This window comes from Pagrus pagrus, assembly GCF_965226575.1.
Source record: "Pagrus pagrus genome assembly, chromosome: 8".
NCBI classification, from domain to species: domain Eukaryota; kingdom Metazoa; phylum Chordata; class Actinopteri; order Spariformes; family Sparidae; genus Pagrus; species Pagrus pagrus.
In genome coordinates this window covers 9,665,296-9,690,158 of record NC_140192.1, presented here as the reverse complement: position 1 = coordinate 9,690,158, position 24,863 = coordinate 9,665,296, and the positions used below count along the sequence as shown (strand labels likewise).

The window sequence follows — 24,863 nt, the reverse complement described above, 5'->3', positions numbered from 1 at the left end:
TCTGTGATTTTGAAGGAAATAAACTTAGAGAACTTAGTATCTCAGAAGGACTCAATAATAATAATAATAATAATAAAGTCAAAATTATTCATCAGTAACTCAAAATAATGATAAACTGTGTATACGACAAAGCAAAAGAGGAAAGTGAGACAAAGCTCAGCAGACATTAAAGACTGCTTCGGATGTGGACTCATGAATAATGATCTTTTATAATACATATTTTGATTACCTGTAACAGCTGGTCACTGGTTTTACATGAACATTACTCAACCAGGAGTCAATCTGTATTTGTTGATTTACCGTGAAGCTTTCTACTGTAATACACTGAACGATGCTGTGACCCCTGTGGCGTCTATTCTCACCTCTCTCAAAAAATAAGGTTTAAATACACATTTTCACACTCATGAGTAATTGCAGCAGTAGGACTCTAATGTGGTCTTGATTGAAAGGCATGAAGGAACAGATGAAGCAAACACAGTACGCCATTCGTTCAGTTTTTAAAACTTTTTTATTGTTTTTAAATTTTTTTGCTCATTTTTTAAATTATTTATATTATCTACAAAGTAAAAGTTTTAACTTAAAAGTTACATAAGGGTCAGGTGAGAAGTGGGATCTGATCACCTCAGCCATTATAATTTCATAAATAACGTTTTCTCCTGTCCTCTGGCTGCCGAAACGCGTTTATTTCACAGGAAGCTTCTTGTCATGTTTCGTTTTTAGTTTGGTTAGAAACCTTTCATGTAGTCTGGGAACAAACGCAGCACACAGCAGCAGCAGCAATAAACAGTAAGATTAATACTGTCTAAAGGTTGGAAGATTTCTTTTTTTCATAACAAGGTGCAGACAAAATACAAGTTCCAGTTGAATTTTCTTCTTCACTCTCACTGATTAGTTACTCTCATTCTCTCTTTCACGTCTTACTTGGCAAGCTGACTCAAATTGCAATTTGGGACCCCTGAAAGTGTGCGTGTGTGTGGGTGTTTTGTTTCTGTGTGTTATCTGTGTGTTGTGTCTGCAGTTGTCTGCGTGTAAACAGGGGCTGAATAGGAGCAGTCTCGCCTGTTAAAACTCTCTAGCTCGTTAAAACATGTCACTGCATCAACCTGTTAACATTCTCTTATTGCCTAGTCTGGGAGGGAGGGAGGGAGGGAGGGGGAAGAGAAAAGCTGATGTGTAGCATGTCTGGTGAGGACGAGGAAAGAGAGGAGAGGGAGGGCTCTCGCTCTCTTCGTCGCCTGGTTATGAAGGCTCTGGTTGAGAAGCGCGACACAGAGCGGGTCCCTCAGCTCGATGGCGCCCTCTATCTACAGCTGCTGCTGATGATGAGGTTGCACTGCAGGGATGAGACAAAATGGGGGAAATGGAAAAGTTCATGGATTTAGAAGCTGTCCCACATGCGCCTTTAAACAAAACTCACATGCCTCCTATGTTTGAAGACAGTTAAGGCTTGATGTAGTCATTTCTTTTGTTCATTCTGGCCATTAAGAGATGCCTCGCTCCTCTGAGATTTGATTAAAAGGAGAAAAAGTACATTCCTTCTTCAAAGCTTGTCCGAAGATAATATAAGGCTTCTGGAGACTGAGTATGACAAATCAAGAGAGTCTCTCACAAAGTTCATGGCTTTTGAGAACAAAACGCTCTTTTTGTTACTGTAACACTTGAGAAACAAAGAGGGAATTTCCTTTTGTTCAGAGAGAGAGGAGAATATTCTTGCAGTTACAGAGAGCATTAGAAATCTGCAATAAAAGCACAGCACGACTTCAAACACTTCTCACAATCTTTTCTCTGTATCCTACTTTATTTCCAGCAAATATTTACAAAACAAGATGTATATTAACTAAAATGCATATTAACAAAAAACTGTAAAGCTGTTTAAATGATTTTTTTGTTGTACACAAACATTTGGTTTGATCACGACTGCCATAAATGTCAGTTAAAGATGCTTCAACTAAGTAGAGCACAGACATTTGCTTTAACAACAATTTTCTGTACAACATAGGCCACAAACTGAAAGTCTGCTCACTAATTCATCTGCTGCCACTGTTTCTTGACAAGAAACACAGGGTCCTAACTGCATGTGACGCAGGCGAGTGGCGGCGACAGTATCAGCTTGATTTTATTGTTTCCTATTGAAGTTTACCAACTGGCCGTGAGTGATGCAGCGTGACGAGCTGCACCGCTTTGAACCTGATGCCCTGTTTCTATTTTCATTCCTGTCGCTCGCGTTGAAAGCAAGGACAACAACGGTTGATTCATGAAGTGGAAATGAGAGGTCATCTGTACAATACAGTCTCTTTTGTCACTAGAAGACTAGAATAAGGCGCAAACTGCCTGGAGGGAGCTGAAAGAAAACATCTCCACTTGCTGTTGGCTGATGTCATTTCCAGTAGAGAAACAACTAAAAATAACAGAATAAAACTGGGTTTTTTTTCTGTTTAAAAAGTGCAAACGTAGGAAGCTATTTTAGCAAACTCGCCCATCTTTTTACTTGAGTGGTTAAGTCCTCAATCTGATCTCAAGCACACAGCTGACATAGTAATTTCGTGGGTTGTTCACATAATGTAACAGAATGCATATTCAACTGATTCGGTGTGGACAGCGATTGTCCGACATCGCGTCACATGCAGTTCGGACACGGTGTCATACCACCATGGGCTAGGACCAAGACTCTGAACAGGAGAGTCCACCTGCTGTGTGGTCCTCCACCATGGCTCCTACTCTTGATAACATATTGCCAAGAAATACTAACACCAGAAATTAGTCTTTTTCAGTCTGTACGTGACTGTTAGATCTGCTATGAGATGAGCCAGATCCATTCATCCATTATTTTGATAAATCAACCAGTCTCATTAAGGGTTAATCACGAGTATCAACAACAGTTCTTAAAGGTACAATGACACACTAATCATCTTCCTGACTCCACCCTGCAGAAGTGTTCTAACTAATATAATAAACATACCTTGTGGATGTGCCAGGTAGGAGAAATGTGTGGTGGAGGAAACAGGGATGGGGTTGAGGGCAGTCTGGGGCATGGGTGGCTGCGGACCCCCTGGAGGACCCTGGGTAGCCATCAGCATCATCGTGGGGTGGGTGGGCGCCGGGTGGTGAGACGGCACCATACCGGACTGCATATGGGCCTGGGTGTGAGAGAATGGACGTTAGTGTGTGTGACGGTGCGAGAAAAAGTGTGACAACAGAAGGAGTAGAGACAAGAGATGAAACAGACTGACAGCAACGCCACAACATTCAAAGCCCTAAAAACAAAAAAGTGTCTTTCCCACTGCGGTGAACTGTTCCTTTAAAGACAGAAAACAGCCCAATACAAAGTTATCAGCACAGCATTTCTATTTAGCTCAATGGATTTAACATGGTTAGACTAATCAATGAAAGGCTTTGTTTTTCCTCTGTATCCTGTTACCGTGTTCCCCATCCAACTAAAATCGCAAGTGAGACGCATCCTAATCTGAACTCAGACTGCCAAAAAAACATCCCCTGCACTCACAGCATTATCAACACCCAAAGAAGACCCATTCATAAACTTAAACACCTGCTGGAACTGATCCCAGATTTCCTCACTCCCACATTTAAAACCCCGTACAGGAATCACAGCCAATCTGATTATGAGGCCGGAGCCTCTGCGGTCGGCTGATAGCGTGTTTTGACCTACCTGCTGCACGTGTGCCATGTGGTTGTGGTTGTAGCCGTGCTGCACCTGCTGCGGGTGGATATAGACCGTCTGCTGGGCAGAGGGGAACGATGCCTGGGGACTCTGAGGGTTGGGCCCCGGGGTCATAGAGGGGGGCGTAGGGGCCAAAGCAGAGTACATCTGCTGCTGAGGGGGCTGGTTGGCCAGGTGGAGGGCCTGGGCTGCTGCTGCAGCTACAACACACAATCAGAAATACAACACTATTGCACACAATACCACAATACTCCTTCTGAAACTATCCAGCTGCAAAAATGAGGGAAAATCACAGCTTTCATCCTGAGTGTACTCACCTGCCGCTGCCTGCTGGTGCTGTTGGTGCTGGACTGGGCTGGCAGCTGGGTGGCTAGGAGGACCCCCGTGTTGCGGGGGGCCACCCTGCTGGCCTTGGCCTGTAGGCGTGGCAGAAGGCTGGGGGTGCTGCGGGTGGGGGTGCAAGGTGGCGCTGGGGTGGGGATACTGCTGAGGCATTGGCCCTTGAGACACTGTGACACAGGAATCTTATTAGAACAGCACCCGTAACGCAATCGTTTCATTGCATACTCACACGAACATACAACATTGATTCCAAAAGAGTTGGGGCGCCGTGTTAAATATAAATATACGCGAATCTGATCAAAAAAAGTACAAAGACAAAAAATGTACTGTTGTTGTGGGCTGACGTACCATACATGGTGTGTGTCTGCTCTGGGTACTGTGTAGTCGAGGAAGAGACTAGGCTGGGTTGCCCATGCGTGGGAGGTGCCATCATCCTGGCACTGCCCTGCATTACCGGACTGAACACATGCTGCGCCTGGAGGACACAGACAGACAGACAGACAACATCACTATTAGCAAGTCCAATGAGGCAAGTCTTGCCTCTCGGCAGCCACCTTGGCAACGCCCCCAGGCAGTTATTTGGGCTTACAAGGCCCTTATCTAAACGAATGGGCAGAGAGCCAGAACAAATCTTTGCCTCTGCCCCAAAACAAGGTTTAAAAAATGCCTTTTTCCAACAAGTTATACATCTACTACACATGCGCAAGGTTTCAGGACACCTGTCCTCCTCTTCCATGCTTATAAGAAGTGCCTCTGCAGCTGCACCATATCGGTTGAAACTGTCGTGAATCTAAACTGTCGGCTCCCATCAATGCAACAATGCGATTGGCTGATATCTTGCCTGGTTCAGCTGCTATAAAGCTGACGATTGGCTTTTGAGGGGGAAGGGGCGGGATATGTGTCATACAAATGCAATCTTTAGCGTTACGGACTTTTCTATTCAAAAAGCCTTCATTGACCTATCTCCTCGCCGTAATATCTGGTGTAAGAGTCTGTGTGTGTGTGTGTGTGTGTGTGTGTGTGTGTGTGTATGTGGACAGCATTTCAGTTGGTTTGGCTTTGTTTGTTCAATTAAAAAAGTTTTTGTAGAAAAATGTGTCCGTTTCTCAAACATGGGTATTTAAAAGAATTCATTACGGTCCCAAACCCCAGATATTGTATTGTCAATAACAATGCAGATTTCTAGAAGGACTTCACAATTAATCGAAAAATTATCTAAATAGCAATATGGCTAAGTCCAATGGCCTTTCTTTGATAGAACAGTTAAAGCTTTAGACAGGGAAGGGGGGGGGACACAGAGCAAAGGGCCGCATGTCGGGATTGAACTTGGGCTGCTGCTGAAGACTTAACCTCCTTACATGGGCGCACGCTCTACCAAGGTGCCCCTACGCAGTGTTTTGATAAATGTAACATGTGTGACAAAACAGCATTATATAATGACTTACTGTGGTGCTGTAGAGATGCCCTGGCCAACAAATCTTGTTCTTTAGATGTAAAAAAACATGTTTGTTTGGTAAATACCCCAACAAATGTCACATTAGCATGATTTGAGTTTTTTTCAGTGAAAATGAAATGAGATTGTGATGCAAAAATGATCATTCCAACCAATCGTGAATCACATCGCAATTGTAATATCCGTCAAAATAATGGCAAATGATTTTTTTAACCATGTCCTGCAGCCATAATTTCTATCAATACCCACACTGCCTCACGTAATCATTTAAATTTAAAGTGGTGTCTTGACTTGCTCCTCATTAGTGGGGATTTTTCTGGAGATTTTTTATGCTTTAAGTAATCGCATTGAAATTAGCTTCTAATAAAGTTGTTTTCCGTTTAATTTTCATCTCTTTCTCCTCATTATCTCATCCCTTCTTTTTGGACTGAATTGTATCGTCAGTTTCATTAGTGTCAACGCCACTTAACTGAATGAAATTCCCGTCCCTAATCAATACGTTTTCCCTGAAACGGCCAGAAGCCGATCTCCCAACTGCCTCCATGTTCTATCACAACCTGTTTGCGAATAAAAGTTCAGGTGTAAGAGGCAGAAGCCTGCAGTCAGCTCCACAAATCAGAAGTGATTAAATGCTGGCAACATGCTGGCACCCTGTCAAGCTGCTGGACTGCAGGCATCTGTCAGACAAATGGCTGACTAGTGAACAGCTGGGAGAGATACGGACTGCCAGCACTAACTGATGATACCAGAGTAACTGTAATGGTTACATATGGTCCTTGATAGAGGAGCCTCCTGGGCTGAAGGTTGTTTTGTTCTGAACTGGCACTGACAGAGTAAATCTTACCTGTGATTGGTAATGCGTCATCTGCTGGACCAGCGGCTGACTGGTGAACTGCTGCGGGCTGCAGGTAAAGTACTGGGCAGAGTAGGCGGGGCTCGGTGCTACAATTGGTGGTCCTGCTGCCGTGGCTGGGTGCATCATGGTGGGCGTGCCTGGTGGGTGGTGCTGGTCTGACCTCTGCTGGGGCATGTTTGGTACTGGAGGTTCATGCAAAGAGATTATATAGGGAAGATGTTTTGTTGAACATCTCTGAAAATCTGAACCAAAAAGAATCATGGAGAAAAAAAGAATGTAAGTTTTGAAGAAGGAAGATTATTCCCTGAACTGGCCCGAATACAAGATGACTCATTATAAAGATGACCTTTTTTCAACCTGTCTTTGGGAAGACAAACTTTCTGAAGATGAGAAATGTTTCATCAAACTACTACTGAAGGGAAAGGTTCCCCAAGATACTAGCAGTCAAAAAAGTTTTCTTAAGTCTCTTCTTTTGTCGTAGTGAACTGACAAAAACTATAATAAATGCATGTAGGTCGTTCCGGTTAAGTGCAACTATTTCTTCATTCAGTTCAACAGTTCACACTTGTGCTAACCTCAGTTTCTAATATTTCTTGTATCAAATTCTGCCATGATTGGACTATGGCCTCGACTGTTTTTACTTTACTACTGTTAAACACTGCAAATATGTGAGCATACATGTGCACGTCATGCTACGGTGTATGACATGCACCTACGCAGAGGCTACGCTGTAGGTATGGAGTCGATTCAATGCAGAAGCGTAAATCAAGCTTTAGAGATGCCTTTCAACGTGATGCCCACACAATAATGGCTATTGCCTTGCAGCAGCGTGTGTTACTAGAATAAATCTGTTGTGAAAGTTGTGCAGCTCCTTTAAGTAATAGGGCAGTGCGTAATGTTGCAAATACGTAAAGATATAAAACGTGAATACGTGTAGTCCTCGAATATAATAATACGAGTCCAAACATTAAATCCACCAAAAAAAATATCTTCATCTTCGGGGCCAATATGGTTTCTTTCCAAACCAGGTTCATGTAGTAAGGTTCAGAGAGAGAATGAGAAAGAGACACAGGTGACAGGGAAAAGAGATAAAACGGTGGTTATTCTCACCTTTACCTGGTCTATAGGGTTTAGACTGGCTGACTGTCATATGAGGCATCTGAACCTGGTACATAGCTGGAGACTAGAGTGAGGAAAGGAATCAAGAACACAAGTTTATGCTCAATCTTCTTCCGCATCATTTCCACAAGAATGAAAACCAGCCCTCAAATAAGAAACAGGTGATTGTTTTGCTTATTTCTGTGGTCTTTGGGGCTAGATGGATAACCCGTCATTCAACACGTACAAAAACATACCTTAAAAACACATATGCAACTGTGAGATTGGCAAATATCTCTTACCTGGGACCACATGCATTTGCTATACCGGTCTATCGTTGGGCAGACAACTAGATCCTAAAACAGTGTTTGTCATCTTTCATTCCTTAACTCCTTAACATTATACACCATGCATTTTCATTACAAACAGTACTGCAGCGAAAACAAAGAGCCTTAAACTCCTATTAGCTTGCAGCCATTTGTTCAGTAAACAGATGAAGCCAATAGAAAATAAGATGACGTTATAGGTTCATCTGTGATGACAGTTTAAAATGAATTGCAATAAGAAGTTGGCAAACCAACATCTGATGGCATCAATTCAACAAGCAAGCAAAACATCTCAGTATTGATTGGGCTTAAAAAAAAAAAAGGATTTAAAAAATTTACAAACCTTCCATATTATGCTTTTCTAATGGAGCGAGAGAGAGAGGAGGAGGGGGAGAAAAGGAAAAGAGAACCACTCTTTAGTTGTTCACCAAAGTATTCTACTGTTTACATGTGTCTGATGTTGGATCACCAAGTTTTTCTTAAAGCAACACAGGAAAAGAAGATTGATTTATGACTACAAATGTAAATAGCTTTCATTAAAAATATGCAAGAAGTGCTTTGAGAGTGCTTAAAAATATTATTTTGACATCATACTGTATATAAACTTTACATACTTCCTTTCTTTCAACATTTCTAACCTTGTTATCTCAAATATTTAAACATTTTTCAAATAATTCAGCAAAAATAATTCAGATGATTAACAGTGTTGGGAAGATGACGAGCAGAGAAAGAGAAGTGATGACGAGGAAAGCACGTAAAGGTGTACAAAAAAAAGAAAAACTAAAAAATGTTAGATGTAGCCTATCTAAAATAAAATAGGTAAAGAAATATGGAGAAACTAATACAGACATTCGTTAGAGATGAATCAAGACAGAAAAGGAAAGTAACGAAATGAGGACACACATGAGTAGACATGTTGGGAGAGTTCATGGTGAAGGTCGTTAGTGAATTGTTTTAATGAATTTCATACTGTTTTAATGTGATGCTGCACTTAATAGAAACAATCATACTTCATACCTGCACTCCAGGGCTGACTGGTGTGAGGGGATACATCTGTGGGAAGCAGACTGTCTGACCGTACACAGCCGGGGGCTGCTGGACCACGATGGAGGGGCTGGGCTGGCCCTGAGGCCGCGGAGGTGTCGGGGTGTTGGCTGGTTTGGGCTGTTGAAGGAGCGTATAAAACAAGACAAAAAATGAGTTCACTAATAATCTGAGGTTGTTGTATTTAAATGATTTAACGTGGCAGCAGCAGGGCATACTGACCTGCGAATTGAACCTGGGTTTGAACTCATTTGCATTTGGGTTCAGGGTTGATTTTCTCACTTGACTGCAGGAGGAGAGCAAACAGTTAAAAAGTTGAGTTTAAATCAGCTTAACTCATTTTTTAAGAAAAACAAAAGTCAAAATTCGGATTCCAGTGTCTTAAATGTGTTAATTGTTATTGATGCAGCCCTGATTATATTCTTCTTGTCGTCTTGTCAAAAATGCTCAGTATTTTCTAAAAATGGATGGGAACTGTAGTTTTTAGCCAACATTATTCAAACAGGAGTGAAAAGTGCATTTGTTGGGGACTACTTTATGGCAGTGGATTTATACACATTTGATGTTTTAGTGAGTATTTCCAGCAGAATGTGTATGTAGGATTTAGTTAACCACAGTGCTTTGATTTAGATGATTATGATATAGCACACAATATGTATTAGTCTTTGACAAGGCAGGAAATATTAAGTCCATGTTCGGTCTTTTCATGGGATCTGATGACGACGACAAGATATAAATGTAAAAGTACAGTCTCCCCTCTCAAGCTTTCACTCACTCTTGTACTGGCTCCTTTTTGTCCTCCTTGTCTTCATGCTTGGCTCCACTGAATGCGGAAGTGGCCGTCGTCTGAACTCCCTGTGATGTCACATCCAGCCCTGCTCTCTTCTGGTCAGGGGCTGAAGGAGACGGGGACAATGCAGCGGGGCTGCCAGGCTTACTGGTGTTTGTGGCGGTGGTGGATGGTGTTTGGGCACCACCGGGGGTGCCAGCAGTTATTACTACAACACCATCTTCTGTGCCCTCCCGCCCCGCTGTGGAGGCTTTGTCCAGGGGAAGGTCTTTAGGCTTGTCTGCTGGATCTCTGGGAGGCTTGGTCATCATCTGGTCAAAGGCAGGGTCTGAGTTTGAACTAGACTGCAACTGGAAGAGGGAGGACGATAATAAGAGTTAGACGAGGCACATACAAGCTCCTAATCATGCCAGATTTTCAGTATTTCTATATTGTACAAATGAAAGATACTTACCCTAAAATCTACACTAAATTTCTTTAAATTATCTATTTGTTTTCTGTGGTCTGGTGCCATAGAAGGGGGTCCTGTAAGATGAGTAGATGGAGAGATATGAGGGTATCAGTTGTTATGAAATGGATTGAGATTCTGGAAATATTTATTAAGACAAGACAACAACCTCAGTTATATTACATTAGCAGCTATCGATCTCAGGTAAGCAAGCTCAGTGTCCACTTTTAAATCTCTTCTTAAGCCATCTTAACTGATGGTATTTTATTGTAACCATTTTAAAGAATCTTTTATCTTGTTTTATACTTAGGGTTTTGATCTCACTGACTTTTTTTATTTACTGTTTTTAGAAATTTGTCTCGAAAGGATCTACATAAATAAAGTAATTAAAATTATACATAAACTCAGATGAGACTGGGGAGTCTCTGTGAATCATCCCTTCTTCAAAAATCTGAGTGGTAAAGCTCTGCAGCACTCTGAAGTCTGAAGCATTGTTTCTGAAGTCAATACTGCCGTCTCTAGTGGATGCTGTACCTTTACAGACTGGTCTGGTGATACTAGGTGAGCTATCCAAGGGCTTGATGTTCTCCTTGTTTGCCGTGGGGGATGTTTGTCTTGTCTCCTGGACACGACACTCTTTTGCTGCACAGAACAGAAAAATAGTCCCTTTATTACCAGGATAAAAGCAGAGATTTGTACTGTAGATAGTGGCAGAGCCTACACTAAAACGACAAATACAAGTACGCAGAAATCATGTATGTATATCACACTTAGCATTCTTCATTGACTGGATTAACTTTAAACTCACCATCTCCTGGTGGAGAGGCGACCATGTTGGGGGCGGGGCTAGCAGCAGTCGGAGAGGGAGCTGATGTTGGTGTAGCAGCAGTTTCCACAGGAGCCGTTCCTGTCTGGGGTGATGGGAGGGAGGAGGAGCCAGTGGAGGCTCCACCCATACTGTTCTGTCTGGGGGAGCGAGGTCTATGGGCTACGAACGGAAAGAGGAAATGAGATAATGGTGATCACATATTCTAAGTTACCCCAACTACCTCATCTTGCTTGACTACCTGAAATTAGAGATTTGGGTTTCAAGCATGTCTGCACTCATACTCATACTATAAGGTGCTTCTTTAATAATGCTATGAGGTGAAATATATTAAGGAAATCTTTAAATCGCTTCTTCACAACAATCATGCTAAACCATAACTTCCTTTCTGTTTTGGAGATATGTGTAAAAGTTCATATAGCAGGAAATTTACATTAAAAAGTTCACATTAAACAAAGAAAAGAAAAAAGAAAAAGGAAGAACTACTGTACCTCCACTAACCACTGAAGACCATGTCCCTCCAGAGGAGCTGCTCCTGGTCGGTGGAGTCACTGGGACCTCTCCAGGGGCATTGTGGGAAATTAAGTCCACTCCTGGAGGGACTCCAGTGGTCCGGCAGGGTGGCACTCTATGAGCACGAGGCGTCCGCTGGGATTTTGGAGACATCCTGGGTGGACCTATAGATGAAGAAAGACAGATGAAGACAGACAAAACTCCATAAACAAACAGTGGAGGTGAGGTAAACACACAACAGCGTGTGTTTCCTAACATCCTTCTGTGGAGGATCTGTCTCACAAAAGCTTTTCAAAAAACCCAAACCTTTGAGAACATGTGAATCACATCATACGGTAATGTTATTATTGTGACATGCATGTTAGTGGAGAAACTGCAGATGATCCTGTAAAGTGATCAAACAACACAGCACACTTTTCAAACCACAACCACGTGAAGTGAGAGATGAGAAACAGGGAAAGAGAGGGAAGAAGGTGAGGTGGAAACCCTTGTTTAAAGAATTCACTGTTTAGCAGAGTTTGTACGAAAAACACTCAAGACTAGTTGAACATTTTTGCCATTTCACTGTAGAAACATTTGAAAAGGATAAACATGACCCAAAACTATTTTGTCAGTACTCCAGCTCACTGGATTAGCATGAAACAGGGACTGACAGGTTGAAGGACTCGCTAACAGTTGTGTGTTTGACAACGCCATCACTGTGGAAGATGGTGGTGAGTCTACAACCAAAAAGACACCTATTAACATTTTAAAATAACAAATTTAACTTAAGTAACTTTGTTGTCTTGCTTTTGCTGTCCTCCAGTGGTTGATGTTTTCACCTCGCTGCACTCATGTTAACTTGTCATTACAGGTATAACACATTACACTTCTGGCCAACAGTGGCTCCGTTTACATGCACACTAATTTTCCATTATTAATCAGAATATGACAATATTCAGAATTTGGTACAAGTCATGTAAACAGCATATTGCGTTAGCATATTCCTAATTAGGCCTTATTCCAAATGTAGCATTTAAGACATGTGGGATAAGCCAGTACTGTTCTTGTTTAAGGAGCATTCCCTAGACATGTATATAGTGCACACAGATTATGCACCTCAACAAGGGTTTTTATGGCAGTTTGCGACACACAGCATCTTGTGTGTTTACAGTATACATTGTGCTTAGTACATCATAACCGAGTAGTAAATTGTAAATAGGAATATCAGTGGAATATTCATTTAAATGTTAACTGCTTAGTTGGAATATTGACTTTTTTGTAATATGGGCAAAACCCAGAATATTGTGTGCATGCAAACGTAGCCACTGATGCTGGGTGTCATTAGAGATGCAACAGACTAAAAACACTTGAGCTCAGTGGTAGGTTTAGTCTTAAGTTACTCATCATCTTGTCCTTCTCAGCTTTTGAAAAGCTGGTAGGTTGGTGTTTTCGTGGCATAACTCTTGCTAAACAGAAAGCACAGCACACACCGTGGTGCACCCACATGCCAAGGTGAAACTGCCTGATGCACTGACAAAGGATCAGCTTTGTGGATTATTAAATCTGACCCCAAATCAGTCTGAAGAAGCTGCTTCACCTGTTTGTGTTTTTTCACACTAGACCTGGGCAAATTTATCTTTGAAAGCAGTTTACTTATTTTAATTTGAAGACACTTCTAACATCTTGACTGAGAATTTAGTTTCCATATTGCGATCAATCCATCCACCTTCAACTCATGCTTTGCCCAGGTCTACTCCACACTGATGTGGGTACCTTCTGAAGACATGCGTTTGGGCAGAGTGGAGGCTGGCGACGTGGGCCCATGGTGGGAAAAGGAGGATGAGGAGGAGGAGGGATAGGAGGGGTGGGATGAATGAGAGGGAGGCCTGGAAGGTCGAGAGGGGGGTCTGGAGGGTGGCCTGGTGGGCGTGGTCGCCCGAGGAGGCAGGGAGGAGGGGCCAGACTGGTAACGAGAGGGGGGGCGGGAGGAAGGAGACGGACAGGGTGAGGGCCAATGGGATGAACCTAAAAGAGGGAAGGACAAATGATCAAGGATGCAGATGACAACCAGTTAAAGGGGGAAAACAGTAAGAATAAACAAGAAGGGGGAGATTAATAAACATGAAAGAATGGCAAGGCAGGAATAAAATTATTTAATTAAGTAAAGAACGATAAGTGCATAAAAAGAACAAACATGAACATCCCAGCGACACTAAGCCAAATAAACTCAGCCTTTTATATCAGTTAAACATTAAAAAATAACACCATTTCTTTCACTATACTGACCAACTCACTCACCGACCAACGCATCTCTGTACATTTCAATGTTTTGTCTTAAGGGGCGTAGCAAATAACAGCAGAGCTTTGTGTGTCATGTATTAAACGCACCTCCGTTAACCACTCTCTGGTCGGCCCCGGAGCTGGGGCTGTAGTCGTGAGGTCCTGGTCGAGGAGCTGAGGGTCCAGCTGAGCTCTGAGCCAGACGAGGTGAATTCTGACGTCCCGGTCCCCACGACATCGCCTCCCTGTTCCTCTGACCTGGAGGAATGTACTTGTTCTCCCTGCACACGCACATATACACACAACACGACACAGGCAGAGACAATAGTCAAGATAAAGGGGAGGAATTAATTCTACACTCTAATAAATTCAACAAAGTACTTCTCATCAGCCAAAATGAGCATGTTTTCTTTTATTACCAAGGAAGTGTTTGTTCTGACGGCAGCTGCTGTCTACTTAGTGAATTGCTGGAATTACTTTGTCTCCCTTCGATGCTCGAATATGCTTCTTAAGCCTGTGCCTGAGTCCTCCTACTGCAGACCCACACCATGTGGAAGCATTATGTACATACAGAATATGTACTTGTTCTCTCATCCTTGCACTTTAATGATGAGAGCTTTAAGCTCTTTACAAATAATTCTGATGTGTGGTAAGCACACAGATCCTTCTCTTGCCTTTGTAAAATGAAATGAAAAGGAAATTAAGTATGTGGAGTGCATTAGTATATACAATGTATATCTTTACAGTTCTTTCTTAATAAACCCAGTCCCTGTGAGTGGAGGAATCAGCATTCCCAGATCATAAGTCATCTCTGATGATATTTATAGTCAGTTTGACTGTAGAATATGTTGCAACTTGTTAAAAAAAAAGGTGCAAGATATATTTTATTTAATCATTTATGACAATAAAACATGAATCCTCTATGTTCCAAAAGACCTACAGGCAATGAAATTTGCAGGCGTTAACAATTAAGCTGCTGACTTGATACATTTCTAGGCCAGCCCCCCGACTTCGCAGTATGCACATTTTATAATATCTTGATGAGTATAATTATAAACTAAATCCCACAATAGGAATGTAAATGTTGCAGTGTTGTATTATGCTGCTGCATTCTAGCGCGCATCAAGAGCCAATTAACAAAATGAGTACGAATGAAATTTGATAGGCACATGCTGGCAGTGAACACAAATTTCGATTACGTAATTGCAAGCTCTGCACTGACACACACTCACCAGCACAAGTAGTATGAGTATTTGCATGTGTGTCCTGGTCTCACCTGCTGAGTGTGTGAGTCTCCCTCTCCCCTCGCACCACAGCTGTATACTTCTCCTCCTCAGAGCGTTCATCGTTTTCCAGGGCCACACGGGCCTTATACGTGGCACTGGCCTCGATCTCTTCCGCCAGCTGGGCAGCACGTGCCTCCCTCTTGAGGAACTCTTCTGAGTTGTCCCGCTCCAGGGGGACCCTAGGAAACAGGCTCCGGTCAGACAAGGGCAGCGGGATGATCAAGTGTCTATAGGAGGCTTGATTTCAAGTTTTGGTCACATGAGGTCACACTTAACAAGATTAAGGGAGTGATATAGCATAGCTCAATGACCAGATACGTTTAAAAATATCTTTTGTTTAATCTTCTCGTTAAATTTTAAGTAAAACGTGTAGATTTCTTACAGTATATGCAGGAAAATGTGCTTGAAAAGGAACATATTGTAACAGAACACAGATGATGCTTACGTGTATGTTGACAGGCTGCTGTCATATGTAGACAAGACTCCATACTTCTCCTCATTGTACTTGAACATGTCGTTGGGGTCCCACCCGTTTGACTGATATGAAGAGAGAGAGAGGAGCAGAGAGAGAGAGTTTTACAGATGGACTATAAAGAAATGAGATGACACAACCTGTGTTTACTCCTCTCACTGTCAAATGTATGAAGGCCTGCATGGATTCCATTCTATGTGCTCACAAGTGTAGCATCACCGTGCTTTTTTGTGTTTGTTTTCTCACCACGTCTGTATCCAGAGACTCGAGGCTGTCAGAGTTGTGGGTCTCTCCTCCATCCCAGGGCTCTAGATCTTTCTCTTTGTGCTCGCCATTGATCCTGCTGCTCACTGCTGCATCTGTGAAGTTGTCTGCGGCACACACAAAGAATATACATCTATGTACAGCAGAGTGCCACACACACACATACCCATACACACCCACGCAGAAGCTCATGATGGTATACAGTCACATGGCTGCACTCTCACTGTTTATGTAGGGAAGCGCTCATGCCTCGAGAGCTTCTGCCACAAGCACTCACAGCAAAGGTCTATAGGGAGGTAGGGGTGGTTCACCAGGCACACCCACTCACAACCAGACATGGGCCCAACTGGATTGGGGGAAAAATCCTTTCAAAGAAAAATAAATTGAGCCCTTTGCTTGAGCTGGCCTTAAAGCTAACACAAATAAAAGGGTTTTGGCAGTGTGAGTCAGAATATGAAAACAGCCTTGTAAAGAAAAGGTAGTCCCCATGCACTACTGTTGGTTGTAACAAAATAATCCAAATTTAATCTAGCGATGCTCCGAATTCTGATGCAGACCTGATACCAGCGCATTAAAAAATATATATGTATGTATAATTATATTTATTACTTTTTAGCAGCTGTATACTAGTAATGCTGTATAGATGTAATATAATTGTTTATACTGCTGTATGGCGTGGCTCAGGATAAACCCTTTGTGTTTGAAAAATAAAAGAGATTATCAATATTATTATAATAACAAAGAGCAAACATGTACCAGCTCTCTCACTAATAAATAAAGAGAAAACCATGTAACTTTCTTTCATTATCTAGTTTGCTGACGCGTGGTTAAAGGCCCTGACACACCAAGCCGATGGCCGGCCGTCGGGCATTGTCAGGGTCGTCAGTGAGCGTCGGTGGCTGTACCTGGTGCAGCGTGTCCTGCATCGTTGGCACTACACAGCTCTTGTCGAGACTTTTGGGCCGATTCAGCGTATAGAATCAGCTGCGGCTTGTGATTGAGAGGAATCCCTCAGATTGGCTGTTCAGGTAAACTGAGCAGTGTACGAAAAGAGAAACGGAAAAAGAAAGGGAAATTCCCTTGAGTCTGTCGCTATAGTGTCCATGATTTCACCCATTTTATGTGGTTTCTTCTTATTTTTCTTTTGTGCCTCTATGCCAGTGCCATTTTCAACATTTTCTATCAGACATACTCTCCATTAGAAGCGGCTATTTTAGCGAGAGTGGTCTCAAAAAACGCTGCTCAATTATAATAACCGTCTGTATATCGGCATAGAGGTATCTCCTTTCACGCAGGCGCAGGACATACAAGCGTGACGGCTGCAGTCTTTGTAGTTTGTTCAAATGCAGCTTTTTGTCCAGGACACAGGAGACGTCGGCCATTGATGCAGCAAATTCTTTGATGTCAGCTTGGTGTGTCAGGGCGTGAAGTTACACATGTTGCTTGCCGTTTATGAACACTGGCTGCTTGTGCAGTGAAAAATATGTCCAGGTGCCCACAGGTGTACCAGACGCTGCTGGGAAGTAGCAGGTTACAGTTTCCGGACCAATGTGGTATCAAGATGGATGCATCGACTTACTGGTATCAGAGTCGGAACAACCCTAATTAAATCAGGAAGCATAGTGCTACAATATTTTCAGCTGGCTAAATTAAATATCACAGAGTGTCTTCTACAATGCCTGACTTTTTCCCCCACTTCATTTGTTACTCATCATCCATGGCAACATCTTTAAACATTCACATTTATAAGTATCTACTTGGTGCTGGTGGTAGTCCAAGCTTTCAGGACCATTCATTATATCCAAGTAAACTTACAGAAGACTTTAGATGGCTCAACTAAGACTAGGGACGGGCATGCTCAAAGAAACCCCCCAATTATATTTGAAAGGAAAACTGATCTCATGTCTGCCCAAGTCTGCTCTCACATTCTGAGAGCTGGCACCAATGGAGTGCATAAAGCATGATGAACCACCTGGAGTTACATAACTCAGTCATCCCAACTCATCCCACAATACAGCGTGCCTTTAAGCATTTTTGGCAGAATGCAAGTTCAGAAATTAAGAAAGGAAATTAGATTGGCACCGTACAGACGGTTGGACTAACAGGCCTGAATTATATTAACAGAGGTGGTCGGGATGCTCTATGCACATTGTCCATCAAGGGAGTCGTACATAAAATCAGGAGCATTGACAAATCAAATGTGGGCAGAGTGAGGGGTAAGCAAACATGCATTTAGATTGCAGTCAATTACAAGACTTCAAAGCACTTCAGGGCAAAATCAAATTAAACATTGTGACAAAACTCCATTTTTAATACAATGCTCAAAAAGAAGATCGAGGTGCAAGTGCTCGACATGAGATTTCAACCTGCTGCTTTCAATGGAATCAAAGCTGTAACGCTGCTTATAATTTCCCATTTGGTTTGAAATCAACCCCAAGTTTAGGAAAATAATAGATCCTTCTCTCTTCTAAAAAAAATACAATATATTTAAATTTTGGAATATCAATTCAAATGACAGCTTGAACTACAGCTAAAACTACTGTTAAAACAAATGAAACGAGTATTAGTGTTAGTTTACAACAAATAAAACAGGTATTAGCGTTAGTTTACTACATTAAACATTTAACACTATTAGCTGTCCATCTCTCACACATCATCAGATTCCTTATGAGTAAGCATAAGGCCGTATGTATGATGGCTACAACAACATTGGCTTCAATTTTGAGCCTCTGCCGAGCTCTAAAGGCTGAATTAATAGTGTATAAAAAGGGAAACCAGCAACTCTTCCACCGAAAGCAACATCCAGTCTTAAAGATAACAAAGGATCTGGTGAAAAGATGGAGCAAGACTGACCTTCACCAGATATTTGATTAATATATTTTAGGTTACAGAAAAGCAGTGATCCCCATATTCTATTCATCAAAATTGGATTTCAAATGCAGCAATAGGTTGCAACAGATCAGGCCCAAGCCAAAGAGATTCACAATTCTGTTTGAGTGCATACAGAGATGTGCGAGAGGAGAAAACAGCCATGTATTACCTGTGTCAGAAGAGACTAGACCAGTGGAGAGGAGAGACAGACAGATGACAGAGAGTCAGAAGATGGACTGACAGACAGAATGACTGACTGGCAATCACACCAACAACAAATTGTACGACATGAATCATCTGTAAGTTTTATAGGGAACGTATTTCATTGTTTTAACAACTTGAGTGGTTTTCATAATAGTAATAGTAATCTAGTCTAGCAATGGTGCCTTAGGTGGTGCTTTCTCCTATCAGCCCACAAGTGTTCAGTTTAACAAGGATAATAATTAGGTTCTTTGAAGTGGCACGAGTGCAGTGCCATCTTTTCAACCCTCGTGCTTTTTCACCTGTTCATTTTCAGAAAATAATACCCTCCCACACAGTCCATTATCGCTCAAAAGGAGAATTGTATGGGTCAAGATGAATTGGATGAAGAAGCCTCATTCGGCCTTTATTGAGTGTCCTTGCTGCGCCGGGGCAACCTTCGGACCAATCAATAGATCACATTAGCCTTCAGTGACTGGCCACTCAGAGGAGACACACGAGATTTAACTCATGGCAAAGCCTCTATGACATCAAGGTAGTGAATACAGACTGAAGAAGATCAATAGGTTGTGTGTATGCACTGATGGGCATTCACTGTGGCATGTGTTTGTTTTGTGTGTCCAGGGAATACAAAGTGACAAACTAACCTATTTAACGTACGTTTCCCCAAGACTAAAGCATATCAACTGTCTGTGAACCTAGATAATAATTATCAGTACCTTTCCTGGCGAAATTCAGGTCCACATCTTTGAAGGTCACCACTACAACATCTGAGGCCTTGAAAATGATGCTCTCCACAATATCCTCTTTCCTGGGGGCTATGCTCGGCTCTGGGCTCTTTCTGTGGGCTGCATCCAACACCAGGTCACACTGAGGGAGAAAGTTATGTCAAATTGGATTAAAGGGGAATCAGAAATAGGGCAAAACCCTGAACCATCTGTAGAAGAGATGAGGAACCACAGGATATCAAGGACCATACCATGAATCGTTTCATCCAAATCATACACCACTGTCGTTTGAAGAGGTCTCCTTGTGGAAGACTTCTTTCACTATTTTCTTATTAAAAAATGTGATCGATTAATGGATAATGATTAAAAAAAAAAAATTGTAAAAAGCTGATGAGCATGACGAGGGAAAAGAGTACCTGATCTATTCAATCACTTTGTGTGTTTGTTTGGAATAAAACCTGCCATCTTGGCCCGGCGTGGCACATCAACATGCTCGCCTACAGTCGAACCACAGGAAATCCTTTCCAAGTGTTTTGGCTCACAGCATATATGAACAAAAGTTTGAGTGACATCAATTAATTGAGTTCTGTTTATTTATTGCGAGCACGCCAGATGGAGGAGCTTGTGAGTTGCAGTGGGAGCAGAGACAACCTCCGATTTCCAAGAAACAAAACTAGTAAAATACTAAAGGAATGAAAGTGAAAACACAAGCCCTGCAACCAAACATTACATTGTTGACTAAGAGACAGTGTAGAGCTGTGTGAATATTTCCGCATATTTGACTGTTCAGCTTGCACACACTGTTCTAATAAAAACCAAATGTGATGCTTTGTTTTGGTCTCAGAACAAAGTGGTGCGTTTGCCTGTGCAAGCCCACCAAATCCAATTTCTTTTGAAGTAACCTGCCAGCCTTACTCACATTCAGTCACACAACTTTTTTCTATAAAAGAGGAGAGAGATATAAGATACATATCAAATCTGCTGCTGGGTGTAAAACCAGAATAATGTATGTTTCTGAAATCCCATCAAAAACTGAAGTTAAAGCCCAGCTCTGCCTGTACTGAACAGGACAGAAATGTCCACCATTGCTCAAGTTAAGCTTTTCATTCGTGCAAAGTGATATTTTCCCCACAGGAGAAAGATTGGGGAATACTTCAGCCTAAAAGGGAAGATGAAGGGCCACATACCTCTCTTCCAAAAAAGGAAAGATGAAAAGGCTGATCTTTGTCTAAACCACCTCAGGGGTGAAGCTGCTATTGAGTGCTGGCTGGGCACTATCTTCCCGGCACAGTTAACCTTAAACATTACTGCTGCTGAGAAAATCACACATCCAGCTCCATATTAGCACCTATAAAGAACATCGAACTGTGCAGGTGATGTGATCCTTACCTCTGGACCGTATGTCTTAAATACTCCTTCATAGACTGCTCCGTTTTTCACTTTAAGCTCACACTTGGCCCCCTGTAAATAAACAGGCCCATCATTATTCACTGTACGCAGTGTCAATGTCAATTTACACTTTCAGGAAACAAGTTCAGAAACCCATCTGCGGTGATACAGATAAATGATTGATCAATCTCTGCTTTGTTTATGCAACCAGCTGTCTCTACAAATCACACAGGCTTTGTTTATAGCAGCGTAGACATTTTGAAGAAGCAGCATGTGGTGAAAGACACACTGCAGTACATACAGCTGGCGCAAATTCCTTTACAGTAAGCATGATTCACATGGCTGTTACAGCCATCGTTTCCTTGTGACTGTGTTTACTTCTCTATTTATTACTGTTATTACACAGGAGACTAAATTCAGAAGGACAGAATAGCTATATCTGGATCATCGTCTGAAACACTCAACAAGACAGACACACAGTAAACATACCACCACTGAAGTCAAGACGTGGACCATCCTCATATTTGCATATACACCATTGAAAATGACCTAAGGAAAAAAACAGTAAGGATCAGATGATCTACCACTGGATTTACTTTCTGTGCAACCCCTATACCAAATCGCATGCCTTACAAAAACATGAAAATGTATTCAAATTACATGCAGAATGAAGAAAAAGAAGCATTAATCCAGTGTGTGCGTCTGCTTCTGTTTTTTTGATAAAATACAGCACTCACTCATTTTTCACTGACTTGTGAGAGGTAACCGGTTACTTACCGCTGCAGGACCTTTACCACTGTGTCTTCCCCTGAAAGAAAACAATTGGCATTGTTTACAAAGCGATCATCCTCATTAGCACTGAAATTCTTGCTAGCATACCGACTGTCACAGCGCTCTCTGATGGGGGTGACGGTACATCTGAATGACAGAAATGTCAGGATGCGGTGGTTTGAAATGTGCAACAGCAGTTCATATTTTTGATTTTAAAGGGAAACCCCATGAACCATCATCAGCAGGAGCTTAATCTGCACTGCAATGTCTTACAAATGTACGTCCATTATACATTGAATGAAATGCAATGTAGATTTAAATTTTTTCCCAAAGATTCCACCATATTTAGCTGGTTTGACTAATTGCCAACCATTTAAAGTAGCTAACATTTTTACTAGCATGTCCTAAAATGCACCTTGTTCAGCAGCTGGCACATGGCCAGGCATTCACAATGTAGGCAATGACCACGTTATATCTGCTGTAGTAAACCAGTAACACACTGTCCATCAGTATAAAAAACGAAACCAAGTACATTTTGAACTGATTTCGGCCGGTTTTGCGTGTTTGAGTCCAACTGGTCCAGTCTTATTTTACAACATCCTCACACGGCCTTTATAGATAAAACCTACGCAATGAATGGGCCGTACTGTCCTAGTGACCGGTGAATAGCAGCCAGGCCACATTATCATCATCAAGATTCACAAAAAGCATGCAGCTCCTGCACTGACAGCTTGCGTTAGCTTTATCCGAGGACGACATGTAGAGAAATGTCATGCTTCAAGGACACAATTTCACACGAGCAGCGACGGCAACGTCAAGGTTGAAAGCCCGTCGGTCTGTGATTCCCCCTTCTCCTCCTCACCCCCGTCTCCCACACCCGCCCCTTTCCATCGTGCGCCCACACGCTTTATATCAATTTCTTGGCAAAACCCGTTGCAGCAATATTGCGGTAACGTACCAAGCATCATGACAGCCAAATGAAAACAAACACGGTGTGGCTTTATCGCCGGGTCTCTTAGGATGCAAAGTCGCCAGGGTGTCCCGTTAGCTAGCCGTTAACATGCTGAATGAGGCAAGTGCACGGAATAACAAGCATGGGCTGTCAAACGGCTAATTAACGCTAGCTAAATTGACTCCGAGCTGATAGTAAACTGATACCAGCGACTTGGCAAGCAGCTTCACCGGTGCACACATTTGGAAAAAATATGTTCGTCACCCAACCGTGTCCACATGCATATTAAGAAACTAGATGGTGTGGTTTGACTAACGTGCAAGAGGAGGTAGCGTAACGTCGAAGTTGCAACATTATTGGAGCAAGCGGACAGGCCTCGCTAGCTAAACTGCATAACGTTACGCTAGGTGACCACCAACACGTCGCAAGGCCCACATACCGTTCACGAACACGTACTAGTTTTAGACCACTTAACGGGAATGTCATCTCACAAGACTGACACTGTAGAAGATGACTGTGTGGACGAATTGAACGCTGGCAACACGAACCCACGCTGCTGCGTTTTTATTTCGCTAAGTTAACGTTTTAATTTCACAGACCTGCCCAGATTCTGTCTTCCCCCGCCGCTTCCTCCGGCACCGGAGGCGGCGGCACCAGCGGTGTTGCCACCGCCGGGCTTGCTGCGATTTCCACCGGCCTTCATTGACATTGTGATCCCATAAAAGACAGCGTCTCAAAACGACCAGCTTCACACCGCAAATTCTTGACGACGAGGCGGTGTATGGTTGTGTGACAGTTTGCTAACGTTAGCAATCCTAAGATCTGGCTAGCTTGCAGGCTAATGTCAACGTGCCTCTTGAGGAAGATGCTATGCTAAGAAGCTAGCTGGCTAACAGCTCCTAGCCAAATTAGCAATCTGTACAATTCCTATTAAAACAGAAATAAACAATATTTAAAAAAGACAACACGCGTAAATCACTCTTCCAAAACAGACATGGGTATTACACCTCTTGTCAATTTGTTATGTAATCCTAACAAAAAAATTCGATTATCTCAAAATTGGGTTTACAGCTATCTCGGTTTCTTTCCGTTGCTAACAGCGAAAAGACCAAAACAGTCTGAAAGGGGACAAAAAACAGCGGATGGATATGTGAAAGGCGTAACGGCTCATAACATATCACCAGATATTCCTACATTGTGTTCTTTGGCAACGATGAAAATGGCAAAAAAAAGACGAATGCGATCCTATTTAATCTACGCCACCAGAAGAAACGCATAGATACCCCTTTAGTTTTGTGAAATTACACCTCCATCACGGCACTATTTTCAGGAAGTCCATGCATCCCGAATGGCTGTTTAGTGGCATCCACGTGAGCCGGCGAACACACTACACACACAGGCGCACACGAATAGAAACATACAGTTCACACACTGCTGCTGTGTGCTTATATGATGGCAAAGAAACGCACATATTACAACATGACTGCAGTGGATTAGCCTGATAAAGATGACGCTTTAATTGAGGTTTTTCGCAATCGTGCAAATAAACTGGTCCGACCTGACAAACGGACACAGTAGAGGGAGTTGGCTGCACAGGTAAATTGCTTTAAGAGCTTATTCATGAGCAAGAAGCATACAGTGATGGTTTAGAAATAAAGGGAAAGATAAGGATTTTTTATTTAATGTAGAAGCCATTAGTTCAATACATTTATTACCAAAACGTGACATGATTATGATCTGATATGACAGATAACGTGTATATTTTAATCTAATCTCAATAATTTAAAAACGACTTTCTCTTATTATTTTTCCTTTTCTTATATATGTTGTGTGTTTATACTGTTTATCATGTGGTGTTTTTAATATACATGTCTTTATTTTTTGCATAAATCCAATAAATAATCACAGACAACAAATTAAACAGCATCAAGTCTGAAAACCTTTTTTTAAAATTAACACCAATTTCCATCTTTTTTTAAAAAAATCTTGTGATCAAATTTTATTTACATTCTCCAATAACATTCATCGACTTTCACATTTTTTCGAGTTCGACAATGACCATATGTTAGATGCATTTTATAATTTTCCATTTTATACTAATCACGTCTCAAGCACTACTTTCAGCAGTTTTTTTCTGACCAAAACATTTGCATGAGCACATACGGCAAAATACCTACAGTGAGTCTTTGTAAGCTTATTCAAGACTTGACAAGCTCTGATGTAATTCAAAATAGACATTGTATTGTGCACATATTTTGTCCCCCTCATGTGGACAAAAAGGGGGTAATAATA

The 24,863-nt window shown here is 42.0% G+C and overlaps 1 protein-coding gene across 14 annotated transcripts; it reads right to left on the bottom strand.

The window, feature by feature from the left end:
- Window positions 1-489: 489 nt before the first annotated feature.
- On the bottom strand, window positions 490-23,818 carry atxn2 (ataxin 2). Of its 14 annotated transcripts, none has more exons than XM_084359900.1 (27): window positions 23,171-23,817; window positions 21,626-21,656; window positions 21,338-21,397; window positions 20,849-20,920; window positions 19,451-19,601; window positions 18,700-18,714; window positions 15,642-15,766; window positions 15,369-15,460; window positions 14,914-15,102; window positions 13,746-13,918; window positions 13,131-13,382; window positions 11,354-11,539; window positions 10,845-11,024; window positions 10,571-10,678; window positions 10,043-10,113; window positions 9,574-9,938; window positions 9,021-9,084; window positions 8,772-8,918; window positions 8,098-8,115; window positions 7,447-7,513; window positions 6,319-6,512; window positions 5,467-5,505; window positions 4,370-4,496; window positions 3,997-4,188; window positions 3,668-3,879; window positions 2,960-3,137; window positions 490-1,333 (listed from the first exon to the last, which is right to left on the bottom strand). In XM_084359900.1, exons 1-27 carry the CDS (start codon window positions 23,278-23,280, stop codon window positions 1,305-1,307), a joined length of 3,447 nt encoding a protein of 1,148 aa, XP_084216026.1. In that variant the 5' UTR covers window positions 23,281-23,817; the 3' UTR covers window positions 490-1,304. The 14 variants fall into 14 exon arrangements, with proteins under 14 accessions (XP_084216026.1, XP_084216020.1, XP_084216029.1 ...); XM_084359894.1 differs by having other exon boundaries at window positions 7,441-7,513; window positions 23,171-23,815; XM_084359903.1 differs by lacking the exon at window positions 8,098-8,115.
- Between the last annotated feature and the right edge of the window lie 1,045 nt (window positions 23,819-24,863).